This window comes from Lissotriton helveticus, chromosome 1_1 (assembly GCF_964261635.1).
Source record: "Lissotriton helveticus chromosome 1_1, aLisHel1.1, whole genome shotgun sequence".
Taxonomy (NCBI): Eukaryota; Metazoa; Chordata; class Amphibia; order Caudata; family Salamandridae; genus Lissotriton; species Lissotriton helveticus.
In genome coordinates, this window is record NC_136057.1 from 44,795,567 (window position 1) to 44,817,428 (window position 21,862).

The following is a 21,862-nucleotide window of genomic DNA, read 5'->3' on the forward strand; positions in this document are numbered from 1 at the left end:
ATGCCCGTCCGCGCCTGGACCGCGCCCAGCTCCAGACCCCCTGGTCCCCCCCGCTCCCAACCCACTGAAATCACATATGACGCCGCTACTCTCCTTGTCTTCAATCCTGGACGTACACCATTTTGCTGCGAAGCTACTCCTGGACGTACTCACGGCCCTTTCGCCTGCCTTTCCTGCAAGTTTAACGGCTTTAGGACCTTCACCAATTCCACGTCCTCCAAACACATCTCCGACTCAAACTGCCTAAAGTGCATCCTGCTCAACACCCGCTCGGTCCACAGACACGCAACAGAACTCTGGGACCTAATCGACACTGCGTCACCTGACATCGCCTTCCTCACCGAAACATGGATGAACACATCATCAGCTCCCGACATCGCCATAGCCATACAGGATACTTACACGATTATCTGCAAAGACCGCACCAATCAAACAGGAGGAGGCATTGCCATCGTCCATAGGAACACCATCAAAATCACAACCAGTTTGACGACAATCTTGCAACCGCCGAACATCTCTACTTTCAGATCCACACCGACCCCAGGACCACACTGAGAGGCACCCTCATCTACAGGCCTCCAGGTACCCGCACCCAATTCAGCGATGACATCACGGACTTCGTCAGCCTACACGCCCTAGCCTCCGAGAACTACATTCTTCTAGGAGACCTCAACTTCCACCTTGAAAACAAACACGACAGCAACACCAACACCCTTCTGGACAACCTGGCTAATCTCGGACTCAAACAACTTGTAGACACCCCCACCCATGTAGCCGGACACACGCTCGACCCTATCTTCACCTCCAGCAAGCACATCTCCTTCGATCGCACCACAACTCTCCACTGGACGGACCACAGCTGTGTTCACTTCAGCTACAAAACCTCCCTAACCCACAATCGCCCTCAACCTATTCCTCAGAGAAACTGGAACAAAATCACCTCCGACCAACTCCTCACATCACTCAACCAAAACCCCCCCACCTTCTCAATGGACCCAAACCAAGCGGCCACTAAACTCAAGCAATGGATCACCCACAGTGCTGACGAATTAGCACCCCTGAAAAAGCACCAGTTCAAGTCACACAGCAAAAAGGCTCCCTGGTTCAACGATGACCTTAAAAAATCTAAGAAGCTATGCCGCACCCTGGAGAAGATATGGAGAAAAAACTCAACCTCAGACAACATGGCCTCCCTCAAGACAGCCACTCGCAAACACCACCAACTGATTCGATCCGCTAAGAAATCAGCATTCAAGGATCGTCTCGACAACAACACTCATAACAGCAAGGAACTCTTCAACATCGTCAAAGTATTCACCAACCCCACCGCAGCATCTAACGACATCACTCCCTCCCAAGACCTTTGCGACGCGTTATCCTCCTTCTTCTACAAAGAAATTGCCGACATCTACAACAGCTTCGAGAACTCTTCCAGCGTTCACCCCTCCACACCCCACTCAGATCCTTCTCCGCCAACTAACTTCCTCAGCGCCTGGAATCCAATTACCACTGTAGACACCATTCACCTCATGAACTCAATCCACTCTGGCTCGCCCACTGACCCCTGCCCCCACCACATCTTCAACAAAGCTGACTCCATAATCGCACCACATCTCCGTGATGTCATCAACTGCTCGTTCAACTCTGCCACCTTTCCAGAAAGCTGGAAACACGCAGAACTCAGCGCCCTACTGAAGAAACCCACAGCAGACCCTTCTGAACTTAAAAACTACCGACCCATATCCCTCCTCCCTTTCCCGGCCAAAGTCATCGAGAAAGCCGTCAACAGCCAGCTCGCCACCTTGCTTGAATCCAACAACTCCCTTGACCCATCTCAATCTGGATTTCGAGCCAAACACAGCACTGAAACCGCCCTCATTGCAGCGACCGACGACATCCGAACACTACTGGACAACGGAGAAACAGTGGCCCTCATCCTACTCGACCTATCCGCCGCTTTCGACACAGTCTGCCACAGCACCCTCATCCATCGCCTCAGCAAGATTGGCATACAAGGAAAAGCCTTGGACTGGATCATCTCATTCCTCGCCGGGAGAACTCAAAGAGTCCGACTTCCCCCATTATACTCAGATGCCACCGAAGTCATCTGCGGCGTTCCTCAAGGATCCTCACTCAGTCCCACCCTCTTCAACGTCTACACGAGTCCTCTCGCCTCCATCGCGCGTCAACACAACCTCAACATCATCTCTTACGCCGACGACACCCAGTTAATCCTCTCCCTCACCAAAGACCCCAACACCGCCAAAACCAATCTTCACGAAGGCATGAAAGAAGTAGCTGAATGGATGAAACATAGCCGCCTAAAACTCAACTCAGACAAAACGGAAGTACTCATCCTAGGATCTTCCCCCTCAGCTTGGGACGACTCCTGGTGGCCTTCCGCATTGGGCGCAGCACCCACACCCACAGACCATGCACGTAACCTGGGCTTCATCCAAGACTCCTCTCTCTCGATGTCCAGACAAGTCAACGCTGTCTCGTCCTCCTGCTTTAACGTACTTCGCATTCTCAAAAAGATCTTCCGCTGGATCCCCCTCGAGACTAGAAAGACTGTCACCCACGCACTGGTCACGAGTCGACTGGATTATGGTAACACACTTTACGCCGGAATCACAGCAAAATTACAAAAAAAACTCCAGCGCATCCAAAACGTGTCAGCGAGACTCATTTTAGACATCCCGCGACAAGATCACATCACCGGACATCTAAAAGATCTCCACTGGCTTCCCGTCAACAAAAGAATTACTTTCCGCCTTCTCACCCACGCACACAAAGCCCTCTACAATCTAAGACCCGAATACCTCAACACTCGACTGTCCTTCTACAAACCCACCCGCCAACTAAGATCATCCAATCTTGCCCTTGCCGCAGTCCCGCACATCCGGAAATCCACCATGGGTGGCAGATCCTTCTCCTTCCTGGCTGCCAAGACCTGGAACTCACTCCCCACCCACCTCCGCCTCACTCAGAACCACATCTCCTTCAGAAAAGAACTTAAAACCTGGCTTTTCGACAAATAATGAACCCCTCCCCTAGCGCCTTGAGACCCTCTGGGTGAGTAGTGCGCTATACAAATGCCAGAACCTGAACTTGAACTATTGTGGTTCTAACTATAAATTGCATATTGCAGTGGTTTGTTCAGTTTTAATGTTTAACTATAAATGCACTTTACCCTTGTGTTATAACAAAACCAACTATAATTTCACTTTAACCTTATTCAGTGAAAATATTTTAGGGATAAAGTACCTCCGGCCACACATGATAAGGATATTGCATGTCAGCGAGGAGTTCCATAACTATATAGAGGAACGAGGACGAAGGCAGAGTTACTTTATAAGGTTATTGGACTCCGAGGTGACTTGCAGTAATCTTATAAAGTGCGCCAGGTGGTACTTTATCTCATACTAGCAGCCTTCCCGACGTTGTCCGGGTATGAAATAGAATGTGTGCAATGTGTGTAATAGGCAAAGGAAATTTATTTTAAAATCTCGCGGTAGACAACATTTTTAGCATGAAGTGTTACAATAGTTAGGCATGTGTGTGCAGATACTGTGTGTACCTCGGAGTAAGAAGTATTAGCAGATGTCTCTAGTGTGTATGTACTCCACTTCCGTAGGTAAGCGTGTGTGAAAGTGCATTCAGTTGTAAATTTTGTGTCCCCGCAGGCCTGCTGAATCGCGTCATCCCCCGCTTGAGGCCCGGCTCCAGTTTTGTTTGATGTTGTGCTTGTGGTGTAAAGTCGTTGATGCAGAGAGTTGAGTGGGTGACAGCGCGCGCTGGAGACGCTGCGCGTGTGGGAAAGTGCAGTCAGTTCAAAGGTTAGTGTCCCAGCAGGCGCACTTTGTCTCGTCATACGCCGCATGAGCGTATGGATATGGATAATACATGTTCACACCATCACCTTTCCCACAAACCACTTAAAACCTTGTAGCGTAGCTCTTTCATATGAAAGAGCAAACATGTTTGCAAACAAGAAGAATAAAAATAAAGCCTCTAGTGCAAAATTAAAGGCATCAAAAACCTGTGGGATATTTTTTGGGATATTTTTTGCCCACAAATATTAGAAACCGTTTAATACAAGTCATTAAAAAAAAGCTGCAGTACCTCAGAAAATGTAGAAAGAGATCGGAATTCAGAGCATGGGGAGGGGTGACTCTTCCATCTGAGCAAGTCCGTGTCTGGCAAGGTGAATGATGGCTCTACCCCCCCACTGGGCGTCTGATAGGAGACCCCCGCATTCTGAAAGAGCAGGATGTCGTCTCGTAAACCAAGTGCGCACTGACCCCACCATACTGGTTCTGACTGGATTTAGTGATTTGTGGCTTTAGAGAACAAATACTTTTTTGGTATAAAACGCTGCGCTGGAACCTTGTCCAGGTGTGTTCCTTCAGGATGTCAATATGAAACTCTGTCCGAGTGAACAGAGGAAAGGACTTTTGAAACTTTCACCGAGCTTGCTGAAGAAACTACCCGAGGGCCTGAATCAAGAGAGCCTCCTACCGAAGTCTCAGGAACATTAGACTTCACCCCATCAGCCATCGGAATTCCAGTGTGAGGAATTCTGCTTGCAGGTGAGGCCTCCGTCAAGCAATCCGGATTCGCTAGTTCTACTGTGAGGAACGCGGACTGGGAACCTTTGCTGAATCTGTGTGACCGTTGCAGCTAACAGAGAGCTGTCGCAGCTGAGAGCTTGCCAAAATTTGAACCTCCGGAACCTTCGATGAATCTGTGTGCCCACCATTGTGCCAGCCTGGTCAAGACCATCCTTCATCCTGTGGGCCGCCGCAGCTAAGAGAGAGCTGCTGCCGCTGAGTGCCCGCACCTTTGCCAACTTTGCATCATTGTGATCTGTCCTGTGGGCCGCCGCAGCTAAGAGAGAGCCGCTGCGGGCCCGCACCTTCGCCAACTTTGCATCATCGTGATTTGTCCTGTAGGCTGACGCAGCTAAGAGGGAGCTGCTGCCGCTGAGTGCCCGCACCTTTGCCAACTTTGCATCATTGTGTTTCGTCCTGTGGTCTGCCGCTGCGAAGAGCGAGCTGCTGCCGCCGAGTGCCCGCATTTTTGCCAACTTTGCATCATTGAGATCTGTCCTGTGGGCCACTGCAGCTAAGAGAAAGCTGCTGCCGCTGAGTGCCCTCACTTTTGCCAACTTTGCATCATTGGGATTTGTCCTGTGGGCCGCCGCAGCTAACAGAGAGCTGCTGCCGCTGAGCACCCGCACCTTTGCTAACGTTGCCTCATCGTGATTTGTCCTGTGGGCCGTCGCAGCGAAGGGAGAGCTGACGCCGCTGTGTGCCCGCATCTTGTTCACCATTGTCGAGGATTGTCGCTATCGTCTCATGGGCCGCCACAGCTAGGAGAGAGCTGCTGCCCCTGTGAGCCCACCACAGAGCTGCAAGACGAGAGTTATCGCCACCACCAGCCGGGGCCACCGCAGCTGCGTGCTGCTGCCGCTGAGAGCCCGCCTGTCCCCGAGTGCCCGAATCATTGTGGGTGCACACTGCGGACCCCTGCCGCCAAGACTTGTGGTCGCTGGAAGTTCGCCTGTCACCGTGTCCGCTTCTTTGAGAATCTGCGTGCTGTTTCCTCTTTTAACGGCAGGTATCTGGATCGCAACGGGTCGCGTAGGCCCCGGCCTTGAACTCAGTCAGTGTCACGTCTGGTGAATACGTTATTGCCTTTTTGAGTCCCTACTGGTTTACGTGCATTGTAGCCAGTTAAAACGCTTTGAGAGCCTTGAGTTAAACCTTAGATACAGATATTATTTTTCTATACCTACTTGAGTTATGTCCTTTTGTGGTTTCGTTACTGCCTTATTGTGCATGGTCATAAATGCTTCACACACTGCCTCTGCGATAGGCCTAACTGCTCGTGCTACGTTACCACAGGGTTGAGCAGCGGTTGTCAAAGGGGGTAGGCCACTTGCCCTGACTTAGGAAGAAGGGTCCCTATTTGGACATTCGCGCCAGCCATTGCCAAGTAGAGACCCCCATTTCTAACATGTTTCATGACCTGACCTGCCATTCACCCTGGCTGCTGGCTCTTCCAGCAGGCATTGACCTCAGAACTCAACGGTAATAACTTATAATAGTCGGGTTCTGATGTCTTTTCTTTTTAATCAGCGACTCGCTGCGTCACAAGTTGCTGTTTATAAAGAAATTAGGGCCAGATGTACGATCATTGGGATTTGCGACTCGCAAATTGCGATTAATTGCGAGTCGCAAATCCCAATATACAACATTGTCTCAGACAATGTTTGCGCTTCCCAGTGGGGTCGCAAATTGCATGCCTCATGAATATTAATGAGGCTGTCGCAATTTGCGACCCCATTGGGAATGGCTGGCTCTCCCAGGGATGGTGGCCTGCTGGGATCAGCAGACCACCATGTCTGGGACTGCTTTGTCAATAAAGCAGTTTTTAAAAAAATGCAGCCCGCTTTCCTTAAAGGAAAACGGGATGCATTTAAAAAAGAAAGATTAAGCTTTTCAGTTTAATTTTTTAAGGGCAGGCAGTAGTCCCTGGGACCACTGCCTGCCCTTAAAAAATATTTGGGCTTCCATTCACAAAGGGGAAGGAGTCCCTTGGGGACCCCTACCCGTTTGCGAGTGCTTTGCCACCCTTCTGAGAAGGGTGATAAACTGCGAATGTTTTGCAACCGCAATTGCGGTCGCACAACATTCAGACATAGGTTTTAGACTCGCTATTAGGAAGAAATGCTCTTGGCACGGCCCTTCCTAATAGGGAGTCGCTAACCCCATTTTGCGAGTTGCTAATTCATTAGCGGCTCGCGAAATAGGTTAGTACAATGGGCAGACCTATTTTGCGGTCGCAAAGGGGCCAAAATCCCCTTTGCGACCGCAAATAGCAGTCGTACATCTGGCCCCATGAGACTGCCTCTTATACAGGGATTACAGAATCCCATGTAATATAAATATATGAACATATAATAACTTTGGCACAGTTCATTGACTCTGCACAAAGCTATTTGGGTGTGGCTTGGCTAGTTTTATGCATGTCTGTCAAGTGGGTGGCCAAGTGCCATTTTCCATTTAATTCCCATTGAAAAAGTTATTAATAGATCTACAGAAAAAAGGCTGAATGAAATTACAACAAACATTACTCATGGAAGGGCCTTTGATTCATTTGATACAAATCCATCAGTTATGTTTGTGAAGTTGAGCATTTGAAAAGTGTGTTTTTTGTGGGCTTCAAATCAAGACACTAGTCAATTAAATTAAAAATGTAAATGTAAAATGCCAGCATTTGTAAAGCGCACAGCTACCTCCGACGGAGGTGTCCCGGCGCTGGGGGCCCTCTGGAAGATTAGGCAAGCTATTGCCCAGAGTCACATGGTGCTGGGCTAACCTGCCCCCTGAGCAGGGGATCAAACCGTGAACCCTGTGGTCCGAAGTCAGGCCCCCTGGCCGCTGCGCCACACCTCTTCCACGCTAGCTGGATCTTTAGCCTAGAAATGGTCAGTGAATCTGGACTCGAGGACCAAGTGTAAAAATATATTAAATCCGATTGGATTAAGGAGCTTTTTCTCCTGTCCATTTCGGATACATAAACCCAAAGTTGGATCTTCTGACCTGAAGCTCCCTGATTGGTTGGCTACAAATCGAACCATTATAGGATGAAGGGACTTGTTCCCCCCATCGTGAAACAATACTAAAGTCTTAAGGAGATGTGGTGCCATCCTGTCTCTTCCTGACACAGGAGCAGCCCAATGTTAAAACTGAAAAACAAATTGCTGATTTTAAGACAGAAGCTGGGTTCCACATTGTGATACTAAAAGGGATAATGGACTGAGCGCTTGAGCAAATCAAACACTCACCCCCAGTCACCTGATCTGGGTTTAATACAGCATCATTCTTTATCACACTCCACCCCCTGGTTCAGACATGGCCAAATGCAAATCAGTCTGACCCTGTGGGCCCAGTCCAGCCCGAACTGCCAAGCCATGTCTTCCCTGGACCGGAAACAAGCATTCTGGGACCGGTTTCCGGCTAATCAGCCGTCATCAGCCAGGCTATCTTGAATCCAGTGGCAAAGTGAGCAAGGGAGCTACATTGTGGCCCATGAGGTCTGCAAACCTTGGACAAATGACTGCGAAACCATTCAATTGGCCTTCGACCCTGGTGGACATTTGTGATTTTCAGAGACCTGGTGCTTGGTCTGAAACCCTATCAATGTCCATTAAGGATACACAAGTTTGCAAGTGTGGGAAAGTGTGGGAAAGTGCCTCTTTTGACATGGTTGGCCCCAACGTTTTCGCTGATTTCTGATGTAGTTTTGTACTGTGCACTAGGTTCCTGCTAACTAGGTCCCCGCTGCCGGATCTCGTTCCCTAAAACTGTACCACGATTGGCACCACTTCAGTTGCCCCTGTAAGTTCCTAATATTATGGTACCCCTGGTGCCTAGGCCATGGGTACTGAAGAGGGTCTTCTGGGGCTGCAGCACTGACTGTGCCACCCCAGGGACCCCTCACCAAGGCTCTGCACTCTGCCATTGCAGGCTGCGTGTCTTGATGTTTCTATCTCCATGGTACAACTAACAGTCACAGATTGTTTCTTCTGCATAATACTATACTATACATGTACCACTGTTTACTATTTATCATTTTTATTTTTTACAATTGCTGTGTACATTTCATGTTTGTCCTCTCTTCCAACCTATTGTAAAGCGCTCTGATATCCTTCGGGATCTTGTTTGCTCTATATAAAACTTTATAAATAAATGTCCAGCCTATTTGGTGATGTTGTAATTGAACAGGGACGCCATAAAGAGTAGATGTGGTGGATACCTGTCAAAACGATTATCCTAGCTCCACGATGTCTCCATTGATTTCTAAGAAGGGGAGTTGGCCTAACGGCTAGGGCGGTCCACTTCGAATCTGGGGAACTGGGTTCAAGTCTCTGCAATGACGCTGAACATCCTGTGATTCTGGGCAAATCACTCAATCTCCCCGTGCCTAACAACAATGAATGTGTGTCCTCATGTAACGTAACTGGTGCTATATAAAGCGCTCTGATACCCGATTCGGGTCAAGTTTGCGCTATATAAAATTCTGTAAAAAAGATGTTTGGGACCAATGCCAGTGGTGGATTTAATAATGGATTCAGACAAGAGACCCTTTTACAGGAACCGCTGAAAACCTACCAAACACTGGTGCGGCTCCCGACTTGTTTTTGCCAGTCTGCCACCATCACACACGTTTCTGACATGGGGTGAGAGCCAGTGCTCGCAGAGGCCAGGAACAAAGTCTGCTCTAGGCGGAGGTGCGTCACACCACCTCCAGGACAGGATGGTCTTCCTGGGTGGGAAGCTTCAAAGGCAATGCCGCCTTTAAAATCCAACCTGGAAACCTCCAGATAGTGACTGAGGCCAGACCCTCTTTCCTCCACTTTTGGTGGGAAATTAGTTAGGTGAGGAGGAGGGTCCCCACGTAGCCTACACCACCTTTAGGGCAGGGCAGGCTGGGTGAATCCCTCTCCTGAAATTCCACCATCTTGAGATGGTGAGAAAACCTCCTATCGAGGCTACAGTAGCACCGCTACCCAGCGGAAGTGGTCACTAGCGAGTTTGGACACTCTAAACATAAGTAGCCCATTGGCTACCACCTGCCTCCCCTTGTACATCCCCTCAATTTAGTATTTAGGTGGAACCCCGAGACCTGAACAGCCGATTCAACGGGCAAGAGAAGACCACGGCAAAGAAGACCCGCCAATCGAGTACTGCAGCCCTGCTGCAGAAGAAAAAGGCACCAAACCCTGTCTGCTGTCATAAGGACTCTATAATTGCTGCTGCTGTATCGTCCGGAAACCTGAAAGGACTCCAAGAACCCTGGAGCACCTCCAGCCTGCGAGAAATTGCCCTGAAGCTACCTTTGAGTGAAAGTATCTCTCTCCTGCACACCGCAGGCACTGATCCCATGTGCCCGGTTGATTAACCTGCTACTACCTCAACGCAATCTGCCTCCCTACCAAGTTTGGAAGCTCCAGGACCTATCGCAGCCGTGGCGCACCAATCCTCGGGGTACTGGACCACCAACGACAAACCGAGAGAAGAGGAGTCCACTCTGGACTCCTGAAGTACCAGAAGCAAGCACCCGTCAAGGGACGTCAAGACACCCGAGACCCACTTCCTGAGTGGCCCAACTGTGTTGAGATCGCCTCTCCAAGTTGTCTGATCCTGACTGCGAGGACCTCAAGATGCACGGCACCTGGCTGACATCTTTGCTCTGCACCCGGACCCAGCAGCGACCAACTAGTCCTGCTCCTGAAGGTCACAGGCCCTTGCGACCTCCTCCTTCGAAGGAGAACCACCGGACTTACCTGTAAGTCCCGCTGTGCAGTGGCTTGTCGAATGGCCTCCTTCATCTTCTGCTCCACTGCTCCTGGACGATCCGGGACGCTACCAAACTTCTCCTGCTCGAACTTTAGTCCCGGTCCCAACCCAAGCTAAAGAACAATGATGGATTCAATCCAGATCTGTGACTAGGGAGTGAGTGTCTGAAAAGTTTCAGCTCTCCGTCCATCATCTCCTTGTGGTTGTCGTATTCGCCCTAAGTTGGCAGGGTATGCCCAGACGTGGGTCCCTTGCTCACTTTGCCACCGGATTCAAGCTAGCCTGGCCGATGAGAGGTGTTACCCTGAAACCGGTCCCAGGCTGCTTGTTTCCAGTCCAGGGAAGACCTGGCTCGGCAGTTTAGGCTGGACTGGTCCCATGAGGAACAGGGTCTCCACTGATTTGCATGTGGCTGGGTCTGAACTGGGGTGGCAGAGTGAGCTAAAGAAAGATGATGAATTCAACCCAGATGTGAGACTGGGGGTGAGTGTCTGCAAAGTTTCAGCTCTCCGTCCAACATCTCCTCGTGGTTGCTTTAAAGATAGTGTAAACCATTACAGCCGCAGTAATTCTGAAGGTTAGTCTGAAAAGAACCCTATCCTTTTTTGAAGTAATAAACAAGCTCCATAATTTATGATCAAGGTCAAATCCGCTCACCATCTGACACTTGGCCTTCAGGAGTCATAAAATCTCTGACCTCAGCAATCCTCTGCAGAGTCTTTTCAGCAAATCAGTAGCTCAAGCTATCGTTCCAAGTGCGTTTTATTTATTTTTAGAGTTTTCTATAGCGCGACCAGATCCAAGGTAGGGTATCAGAGCGCTTTACATGGTGAGCAAGGTATGAATAGCACATTTAATAAAAACATGGTATACAAAAACAACACATACAAAGTAACAACATAGCATAACAGAGTATGGGGGATAAAAGCAGAGTAGAGAATTGTTCTGAGCAATAAGAATCCATTCGAGATTGTTCACGTCTTAGCTTTGAAATATCAGTGGACGGAGAGGATAGGCAAGATTGAGGTTGTAAGCTGGCGTGGTGTTTGTGCGGATTTTAATGGAGGAATTTGCTTATCAAGAATAATTTTGCGACTTGCAAATTCTTGGCCCCACTCCAGAAACAGCTCTGTTGGAGGTTTTAGTCTTGTTGAACCGCGAGGGTTTCAGGAGTAGAATATCTGCGCTCCTAGAATGTCTGTTTCCTCCAGATAAAGTATGTTTTTGTGCTAGGTACTGGGGGTGTTGTGGTGTAACGCCTTGTGAGTGATGCAAGCCATCTTTAAGTAAATACGAGCTTCATAAGGTGGCCAGTTGAGTGCCTTCAGGTGTGGCGATATGTGGTCAAATTTCCTAGATCCAGTTATGAGTCTTGCTGTGGTGTTAAGGCAGTACAAAAGGGGGTGGTGATGGACGGAGCATCTGAATCAATCAAACACTCACACCCAGTCAAAAGATCTGGGTTTAATCCATCACCGTTCTTTAGCCCACTCTGCCACCCCAGTTCAGACATGGCTATATGCAAATCAGTCTGACCCTGTGCCTCATGGGAACAGTCCAGCCCGAACCGCCAAGCCATGTCTTCCCTGGACCGGAAACAAGCTTCCGAGGACTGGTTTCTGGCACTCCAGCCGTCTTCAGCCTGGCTTGCTTGAATCCAGTGGCAAAGTGAGCAAGGGACTCACGTCTGAGTATACCCTGCCACACTTATGGCGGCCAAAAGCGGTACAAAAGGGGGTGGTGATGGACGGAGCATCTGAATCAATCAAACACTCACTGGCGTTAAGGCAGGCGTTTAGAGGGGCGGTAGAGATTTTGGGAAGCCCTGAGAGGGTGAAAACATCCGTACTCCAGCCTCAATATGACTAATGACTGGACTGCAGTTTTGAGGTCCGGGTTCTCGATGAATGGCTTCATTTTTCTGAGGTAGCTGAGGTGAAAGTGGGCATTTTTAGCCATCAAGTTGATGTGAGTTTGCAAGTTAAGGTTCTTATCCCTTGTGATTCCAAGTGATATTGTGGAGTCCACCAACGTTGGCGTGCAGTTCAGAGCAGTGATCATTTTGGTCCATTCCTTTGTTTGCCGGGAGTTATTAGGGGGGGGATTAAAAGAAATGCATTTTTTTGTGAGTTTAGCTTGAGGAAGTTGGTCGTTAACCATTGGATCTCTTCAATGGAGGTGATCTTAATGTAAAGTTGAGTGTCGTCTGCACACATGTGGTAGGAGATGTTCACCTGCTGTAGTAGAGCGGTAAGTGATTCGACATATAAGTTGAATAGTGTTGGGGCTAGGGTAGAGCCTTGTGGTACACCTAGTAGGTTAGGTGAGGAGAGAGAAAGAATATTGTCGGTCATCAACGATTGCGTTCTGTTTTCCAGAAAGGATTTGAACCATAGAAGGACTGTGCCAGAAAAACCCATCCTGTTATCTAGTTTTCTTAAAAGTTTGTCGTGATTGACCGTATCGAAGGCTGATGAGAGGTCGAGCAGGACTAGCAGGCAGGTTTAATTCCAGTCAAGAGCTAGGAGGGCATCGTCTACTATATGCAGGATGGCTGTTTTTGTGCTATGGCCAGGTCTGAAACCCGATTTGTGAAGTTCAGTAGAATGAAGTTTGTGAAGTGTTGGTTCAGTTGTTGCTGAACACATTTTTCCAAGACTTTTGTTAGCATGGGAATGTTGGTTATTGGTCGGAAGTTGCTGGGGTCGGAGGTGTTAGCTGTCGTTTTTTTTAGGATAGGGGTGGGGTGACTTGGCCAGTTTTTAGGCAGTCCAGGATGTGACCTTGTGTTAGCGAGGCGTTGATGTTTTTGGTCCAGAGAGGGGAGATGATATGGTAGATGTGGGTTAGGCAATTTGATGGGACGGGGTTATTGAAGTGCTTGTTGAGTTTGGTAGTCGCTAGAATTTTGGTAATGTCATTGAGCTCGTAAAGTTTGAAAGTAGACCAGTGAGAGTTATTTTTGGACAGAGTTAGCATATGTTGTACCGGGTTAGTGGCTTGAATGATCTTTGGGGTGGCTGAGTTGATTGCCGCCGTACTAAGTTCGCGTTGGAGAAAATTTTTTTGCTGTGAAGAATGAGAAAAATTCTTCACTAATCAGCTGTGAAGTCGATGTTAAGAGTGAGGATTCGGCGAATTTGTTTGATTGTTGTTTCAGAATTTCAACAAGTTTTTTTGGTCTATTTTTGACATTCTCTATTTCTGATTTGAAGAAGTCTTTTTTTGATTTTAGAATACTTTTATTGTATGATTTTCTGGCTTTCCGGAGTAGTTTAAGATGGAGGCGGTAGGGATGTTGCCTCCATTTCGGTTCCGTTGATCTGAGTTTGCGTCTCTCATCATTCTGGGCTCCGCTGAACCATGGGTTTTTATATTCGTCCAGAATTCTTTTGAGTTTTGGGGGAACGGCTTGGTCGAAAACTTTGATCATTGTGGAGTTATAGAAACCAGTGAGGGCATTGACGCCTGCCATGTTATTGGGAGGGGGGTTAAGAGCATTCTCACATTGGGAGGCAAGTTTATTCCAGTTGATGTTCTTTGTGTCTCTTATCCATAGTTTCAGCTTGATTTGTTGCGAGAAAGTTTTCTTGTTAGCGGATGGGATTTGGAAGGTAAAATGCTTTAAAAATGATTTTAAAATGCTGTAGTGCTTCTGTTACTGAAAAAGAAGTGAGACATCCTGGATATACTCTAGAATTATAGGCGAATATCGCTGCTCCCTTAACCTGCAAAAATACTACAATCTCACATTGCTTAATAGAAGTGCAATCACCTTCAGTCCACACACTTTCTCCACCCCCTCCGAGCAGGTTTTCGTCCTATGCAGGGAATCGGTAATCCTATCTTTAGTTGATAATTTAAGATGGGATGATAATCTAGAAATAATCTCTGCTCTCGTGCTTTTATTTGTGTTGGCCGCCTTTTGCGAAGGTCGACAATCACATGTCGGTCGACCATTTAGAAGAAGCTGGCTGTCAGGATTCCGCCCTGGAATGGATTAAATCCTTCCTAGCTGATTGCTATTGGGCAGTTGATTTGGCAAACCTACTGCAGGTGGAACAGCCGTAGAGTGTGGGGGTACCCCAGAGATGATTATTCTCTATAATTTATGAGTTGACCTACTGGTGAAAGAACTGTCTTCAAGAGGTTACAGACTTTATAACTGCACAGACTCTGAGTTGTTAATTTAGTTAGGCAGAATATCAGCGTCACCACTCCAGTTTCAAAATATGCAATTTGATGATTACTGAGGTTGAATCGACTAAAACTGAATATGGACAAAACTGAGATTGTAATTCTAAAGAATAAGACCAATCACGGGAACCAATGTAACTCGCCAACAAAAATGAGATTGTTACCGAAGCCTAAACCTACTGCTAAAAGTCTGGGAGTGATATTAGATAACAACAACCAGCAGCAGGGTTTAAATGCATATTTATAATGAAACATCTCAAGAAAATAACTCCACTGCTCCCACTTTAGGCAAGAAAAGCAATAGTGGTGGCCGTAGCCCTATCTGGTTCGTATTATGCCAACTAGGTATATTTAAGATTCTCCAATTACACCATTCATAGACTACAAGTTATTCACAGCGACGCAGCTTGTTTACTATATCACCTTCTGAGGTGGGCACACGTCACACCTATATTGAAATAGCAAATCCACTCTAAGACCCTCTGCCTCAGCCCCCCACCCCTTCACCTTCGACAAAGCCTGACCTGCACTAATTGAGAAAGGACCTCACGACCTGGCTCTTCGAATGACCCCAACAGAGCTGCTCACACCCTCCCCCTCCCCCCAGCACCATGAGACCCTCACAGGTGAGTAGCACGCTCTCAAAACGCTGATTGATTGATTGAGGTCTGGCCCCTCACTTCATTGCACACCAGGTGGAGATGCGTACAACCGTCAAAACTCATGATCTCGCTTGAATTTACTTGCTATTCCGGAATTACAGAAGACCAGATCAGGTGGACGCAGCTTTGCCGTACAAGTACCTTCCATACGGAGCTCTGTCCCAGCTAAATCCAGTAGCCTCAACCGTTTTCCCAGAAATCTGACAACTTACAAGCCTATTCATACTACATTCTTCCCTGGTTTGATTTGTTATCTTCTCTTTTATGTTGTCTTTAGTTTCTTTCAGCCTATCGGAGATGTTGCCTCTTTGTTAAGGTCTTTCTTAAACCAAGATCTAGAAGGGATACTTCTTGATTTCTTGAGTTTCAAAGTAGTGACTGTGTCAAGGAGTTCTGCCATTTTTGTGTTGTATTGGGCGGTGAGGTCATCAACTTAGAATTTGGGAACTGACTAATGCTTCTAACTCTGCCTGGAAGATTCAATCTATGTTGCTCGCCCAGTGCTTGTACCGGGTATTTTGGGGGTGGGCCTTTGGTTGGATGGCATTGAGATTGAAAAGAATTAGGTGGAGGTGAGTCCAGTCGGTGGTTAGGATAGAACGGAGCGATAAGGTGTTCTGCTCAGAGATGATTGCATCAAGGGTAGAGCCCTTGGTATGAGTTTGTTTATTGCAGTGTTGGGTGAGATCGTTCGCTTCCAGGATGGTGAATAGGGCTTGTACTGTTGGATCATCTGCATTGTTCAAGTGCAGCTTCAGGATGAGTGGTCGTTCAGCCGGGTTTCAGTTGGAAAGCAGAAGTCAATTTTGTGTCCTAGGATGGTTTCAGCTATTTGAGTGGCATGCTTGACTGCTGACTGACAGTGTAGTAGCATGCAGCAACACGTAGGTAGTGATCTTAGACCAGGCTGACAGGGTTGGATGGTTGTTAATTGGGTAGGCCGCCTGGGAGGGCGAGTGGTGTTCAGGTTTCTACTCGTGCCAAGGATGACCGGGATCTGGCGGCAACAAGGCTTGCTCGGGGCATTGTCATACGTGTTGCTCAGCATTTCAGCTTCCCGTTATGTGATCTCAGTCGTGGTGCATCTATGATTGAGTTGGTGATGGACATAGGGGATAGTTTGTCTAGGGGTAAAGGATAGGGGATCAGAGTGTATGTTTGTGGCAGGATCAGTGTTCGCTATAGATGCGTGAAGCTGGGGCAGGAAGTAGGTAATCTTTACGTTCTTACGTAGGGATGAGATTTCATCCAGAATAGTGTTGATTGTGAGTTCAAGCTGGGCTGTTGTAGGGATCAGTTGAGTGGCGGTTGGGTCAGTGGTAGGAAGTGGAGTGCGATGGAGCTCGGCAGAGTTTGGGGCGGAGGTAATGCAGGAGCGGCCCGTGCAGGTAAGAGCGGTGGGGCCGGGTGGGGGTTCAATAGACGTTAATGAGGGAGGAAATGATTTATTTAATTTTCCCTTGTCGTCGTCTGTCGCATTCCCCCGGGACCCCACAGCTCTTACCTGCACAGGCTGCTCCTGGGCTAATGTAGTATCCAGCCTGCTGTGGTTGGAGGACTGAGAGGATTCCGGTGGGATAGATAAGTCAAGCTGGGCAGTGGAGGTGAGCCATGCAGAGGGGGCAAGTAGTTTTGGTATCGAAACAGAAGCTTCAGTGCATCTGGGGATCAGAGATGCTGTAGGGGAGGTAGAGGTGGGGGCAGTGCGAGGGGGTTTGGGAGTAGAAGGTTCAGCTAGTAAATGAGGGCGTGCATGTGAGAGGGTGGAGGGGTGGTGGTGGGAGCGAATGGCATGGCGGCGCAGAGAGCCGGAAAGCGGAAAATAGATAATTTTGTTCAGTGGCTTGGATTAGGATGTTTCCATTGCTGTATATAGTTATGGACAGATCTCAGCTAAAGTTCTGGGATAGGGATATAGTTTGTTTAGATCCATAAGGGACATTGGTAGCATTAGTTACATGAAAGTGTTGGAATGACGTTTTCTCTCCTTTTGGCGGGTTTCGTAGTGTAGAAGATGCAGTCCATTTTAAGACTTCTGTGTGTTGGATTGTAGAAGATGTCTGGTATTAGTGTCTCTGGGTGTTCTTTAAGCATTTTGTGGTTGTACTTTTTAGCAGCGTGTTTGGAGAGGTTTTGCAGAAATAACTTGGGGGAGTATCGTTCCACGCTCCCGAAGTTGTTTCTGGGGATAACCAAAGTTAGACTTCAGGAGAAGCATTCAGAGGTGTTCATAGTGGTCAAGAGGCAGCCTCCGACAGCCAAGATGGCCGCCTGATTGTAACATTGGGCCCTTCAATGGACGGTTGGTGGGCACTTCTTTGGAAGATTGGGATGCGAGTGTCAGAGGCATGTGAAAAAGGTCACCAAGGCGATCTGGTAGGATCCCTTTGAGGAAAAGGGGGCCTTGAATGCTGAAAAGCGCCAGTGGGCCTGTTGATGTCACTGGGTTCTTGGCCATGGTATCTTGGAGCTGGCGGTTGTGATGGAGTTTATTGGTCAGTCTGCAGAAACGTCCTTTATATTCGAGGGCAAATATACAAGTTATACACCCACATCATAGGTAGTATATCAATATCAGCATAGACTAGTAGACATCACAAAGGATGGGTCACTGCTATAGGCACATGGTAGGATAGGAAGCAGCACCAACTTGAGATGACAGTATATGCACGAGATAATATTGGAATAAGATGGGCAAAACAATCCCCATGTAGGCTTAGAAAAACAGTGTAGACATATAGACACAGTATACTCGCAAGAGAACATCTTGCACTTTAGCATTGTGGAACTTGGTTGAGAGTTCATTTTAATCGTGAGATATGTTAGGAGGGGTCACTAGGTGTCAGTGATGCAAATTGTCTCTGACACTATAATTTTGTGGGACTTTGTTGAGAGTTGTTTTTACTGGCATGAAGTCAGTTTTCAGTTTTTAACGTCTTTATTTCGATTTTTCATCATAAAAGACACATATATACAAAAGATTTACATAGTCTACAATAGATACAGCATAGTCATAACGATATAAATATCCAAATACATACAGTAACCAAATCAGAAAGAAAGGAACAAAGCCAATCGTTGAAAAAAAAGAAAAACAAATGAGGTTAAGATCTCAATTAAACATACATATAAAGACGTCAAGGGAAATGGTAAAATCATTTGAGCATATATAAAAGTAGCAGATCATCAATACTATTAAATTCATAGACCAAAGAAACAGTCAGGGAACATGGTATACAGGTTGTTTAGATCGTGAATTATGAACTGATTGACTTAGACCTTATCAACCAAGCCCACCCGAGGAATTTCGCCAATCCTATAGTTAGCCATTCAGAAGTATTCGTTTTCAAGGTGTACAATGCTTCACTACTCACTCGGGTGTTTAGTCTAGTACATACAGGTTTCAGCCACTTTTTACGAGGTTCGTGATAGGCAGTACAGACAAATAAAAAATGGCCTAGTGTTTCTTCACAAACGGCACAACAGGGACAGAAGCTTGACTCCAGCCCCTGCCAGCCGCTAGTAAAGGCCCTCAGGGGCAATGTGCCCACACGGAACTGATGATATAGTTTCCTATCCAATGTTTTAAGGATTACATCCCAATATACTTCTTTGTTAGGAATTACTTTGTGGAGCAAAAACTGTCCTGTCAAGTTCGCTTTCTCAGAAAGTACAACATGTTCCGTTTTTACCATGGACCAGAAAAAAACTTTGAATTCATCCTTAGTAGGAAAGGTTTGGGAACCCGGCTCTGACCATAGCAAAGGGTAGGCCCATTTCAATAAGGGTGTTCTTAATTTGCTTTAGCCACGGTATATTGCCTGCCCCTTGTTGCAGTCTCACATCTTGAAGCTCACGGGCAAACATGGCCAGTTCCGGGGTGGACCATATGCGTCTCCATAGAGCCACCATCCTGTACTGGGCCTGATGTTTAATGGTATGCATGCCCATGTCCATCAGAAGTGGAAGGACTGGTGTTGATGGGGGGGAGACTAACTAGGTTACGAAGAAATTTATTCTGTATCCTATCCAGGACAGCCAAGTCCACACAACCCCAAATATCTGCCCCATACAATATCGCTGAGCTGATTTTAGCACTGTAGATTTTGAGCGCGGGCAGTACTCTTTTAGTCAGGGAGCGCCGCTGCTCTTTTACTAGGCAGCCAGTCAAGCGGGCAAATTTCAGACAGAGTGCCTCTACTTGCTCTTTCCATTTTAACCTGTAATCCAAGGTAACACCAAGATAAGTCATTACATCAACCTGTTCCAGTCTGGACCCATTCATTAGAATATTGCCCCTCAATGGCTTTTTCTTGGTCAAGACCATAAACTTGGTTTTATTAATATTAATCTCAAGATCATTCAAATTGCAAAAATCCATAAATTTGTTTATTGCAACCTGTAAACCCTTCTGCGTTTTGGCCAATATGAGGGTATCGTCTGCAAAAATTAAAAGGGGGAATTTTGTCCCACCCAGTGAAGGAGCATCAGTGGGGGTGTCTGAAAGGAACTTAACCACCTGATTAATGAAGAGCACAAATAGGGTGGGGGCCAGGACACAACCCTGCCTCACACCACGGGTCACGGGGAAGGATTCGGTAACCTGGCCCTGACGACCCCATCTGACTCTTGCGAAGTTACCCTCGTGCATCCTAATGGTAAGATCTAGAAGTGCAGAAGGAACCCCCATCCTTCTCAGTGCAGCCCACATCTTCCCTCTAGGGACCAGATCAAACGCTGATTTGAGGTCCACAAATGCAGCGAAGATCTTCCCATCTCTCAGTAGCACAGTTTTCCAATAGATCATGACAAATCTTAAAATCTGATCAACTGTGCTAATGTGTGCCCTAAACCCAGCCTGCATTGGAGACAGGATATCTACTTCTATCATCCACAAATGAATCTTCCCCAACAACATTCTGGCTATTACTTTTTGAAGGGCGTCGATGAGGCTGATGGGGCGGTAATTTCCCGCATCAGATCTATCCCCTTTTTTATGCACTGGCAAAATCTCGGCCCCTTTCCAGGAGTTTGGGATCCTAGTGCCCCTAGCTATAGCGTTTGCTAAGTTTAATATATACGGGACCCAGTGTTTTTGGTCATATTTGAAGAGGTCCACGGGGATGCAATCTATGCCGGGGGCTTTGCCATTCTGCACTTGTTTAAGAGCAGAAATAGCTTCGGTTTCGGTAAAAACAACGTGATCAGATGAGGACAATTCAGGCTGCACACTGGCATCTTCCCTAATGGTAGTGAGGGAGATCCGTTCCGTGTGGCTGAACTGCACCTCATAATGTTTGACCCATTGCTCTGCTGGGACGTGGTTTACCGGACTATGTAGTTCCCCCGATTCTCCCCATTTCACAACCTCCCAAAATCTTTGTTGGTTGGATGAGGTACTTGCCTGATATAAATCCAACCAACGCTGGTCGTCCCATTTAGTTTTTGCCTCTTTTAATGCCTTCTTGTAATTCACCCTCGCTATCCTTATGTCCACACATGATTTGGATTTAATGGCACTTAGCAGAGAGCTGTGGGCAATACTGCAGGTCTTATCGTACCATTTCAGCCTAGGATGTGCTTGGGCTTTATTACTTCCTCCCTTAACAGGTTTGATAAAAAAAGACTTAATTTTATTAAAAAGAGTCTCATGAATAGTCCCAATTTGGTCGAGTGGAGTACCAGCCTCAAGTATGGGAACCATCAGCTTTGTGGCCGCTAAGACCTCCATGGCAATCCTGCTAATAGTAGCAGTGTTGTCTTGAAGCCCAGCCCATTTTACTCTTCTGCAGTCATTTGTAAGGCCAGCATCTGCAGTTTCAATGTTTGTAGCAGGGTTCATACAGAGACCCCCAGATACTAATAATGATATCACCAGGGGATTATGGTCACTCTCGGATCTACTGACTACTTCCATATCCACCAACATTTTCCAAAACTCTATCTTAAGTAAAAAATAATCAATACGACTTGAGTTTGTGGAGTTATCAAATGTAACTTTTCCCATCGGGTCAGATTTGGTCCTACCATTCACTGCGCGTAAGTCCCATTCAAGACAAAAACCCAACCATTGCATAACTGCCTCCGTAACTTTTTTGATAGGGGCAACAGACAAAGGGGGAATATTCCAGATCTGATCAATTTCCCCATATCCCCCACTATCAAGGTTGGGAAATGGTTCGAAGCAACAGTTGAAATCGCCTGCCACCATGACACAGCTATCCCTGCTAATGTTATTCAATAGAAAGTCAAGTTCAGCTACCACTCCCGCAGGCTTCCCACCTGGTATCCCTCTAGCATATATATTAAACAGAAAAAGGACCTGATTATTGTTGTCTGTTAATTTCAGTGCTAGAATATCATTACCCAAAGTAGGGAGTTCAGTGATGGTGATGGCTAAGGATTGTCTGATCCAAATAACTAAACACCCTGACGGGCGGCCCTTCGGTCCTTTGCTAGCTGGTTTATAGTAATTAAGAAAGCCAACCCGATAGATAGCTTCTGTTGACCAACTTTCCTGCAGGATGATTACATCATGTAGATCCACAAAAGAACCCCAAGCGGCCTCTGACATTTTCCCTTTCAATCCCGCTATATTCCAAGACAAGACTGCAAGGGTATATGTTGTTTTCT

General features: G+C 47.1%; 1 protein-coding gene across 1 annotated transcript in view; it reads left to right on the top strand.

The window, feature by feature from the left end:
- LOC144767248 (uncharacterized) overlaps positions 1-21,862 on the top strand; it is a 382,106-nt gene that overhangs the window by 44,277 nt on the left and 315,967 nt on the right. The window contains 2 exon segments of the mRNA XM_078650776.1: positions 9,705-9,745; positions 10,648-10,683. Of these exon segments, the coding sequence (XP_078506902.1) occupies positions 9,705-9,745; positions 10,648-10,683 (77 nt within the window).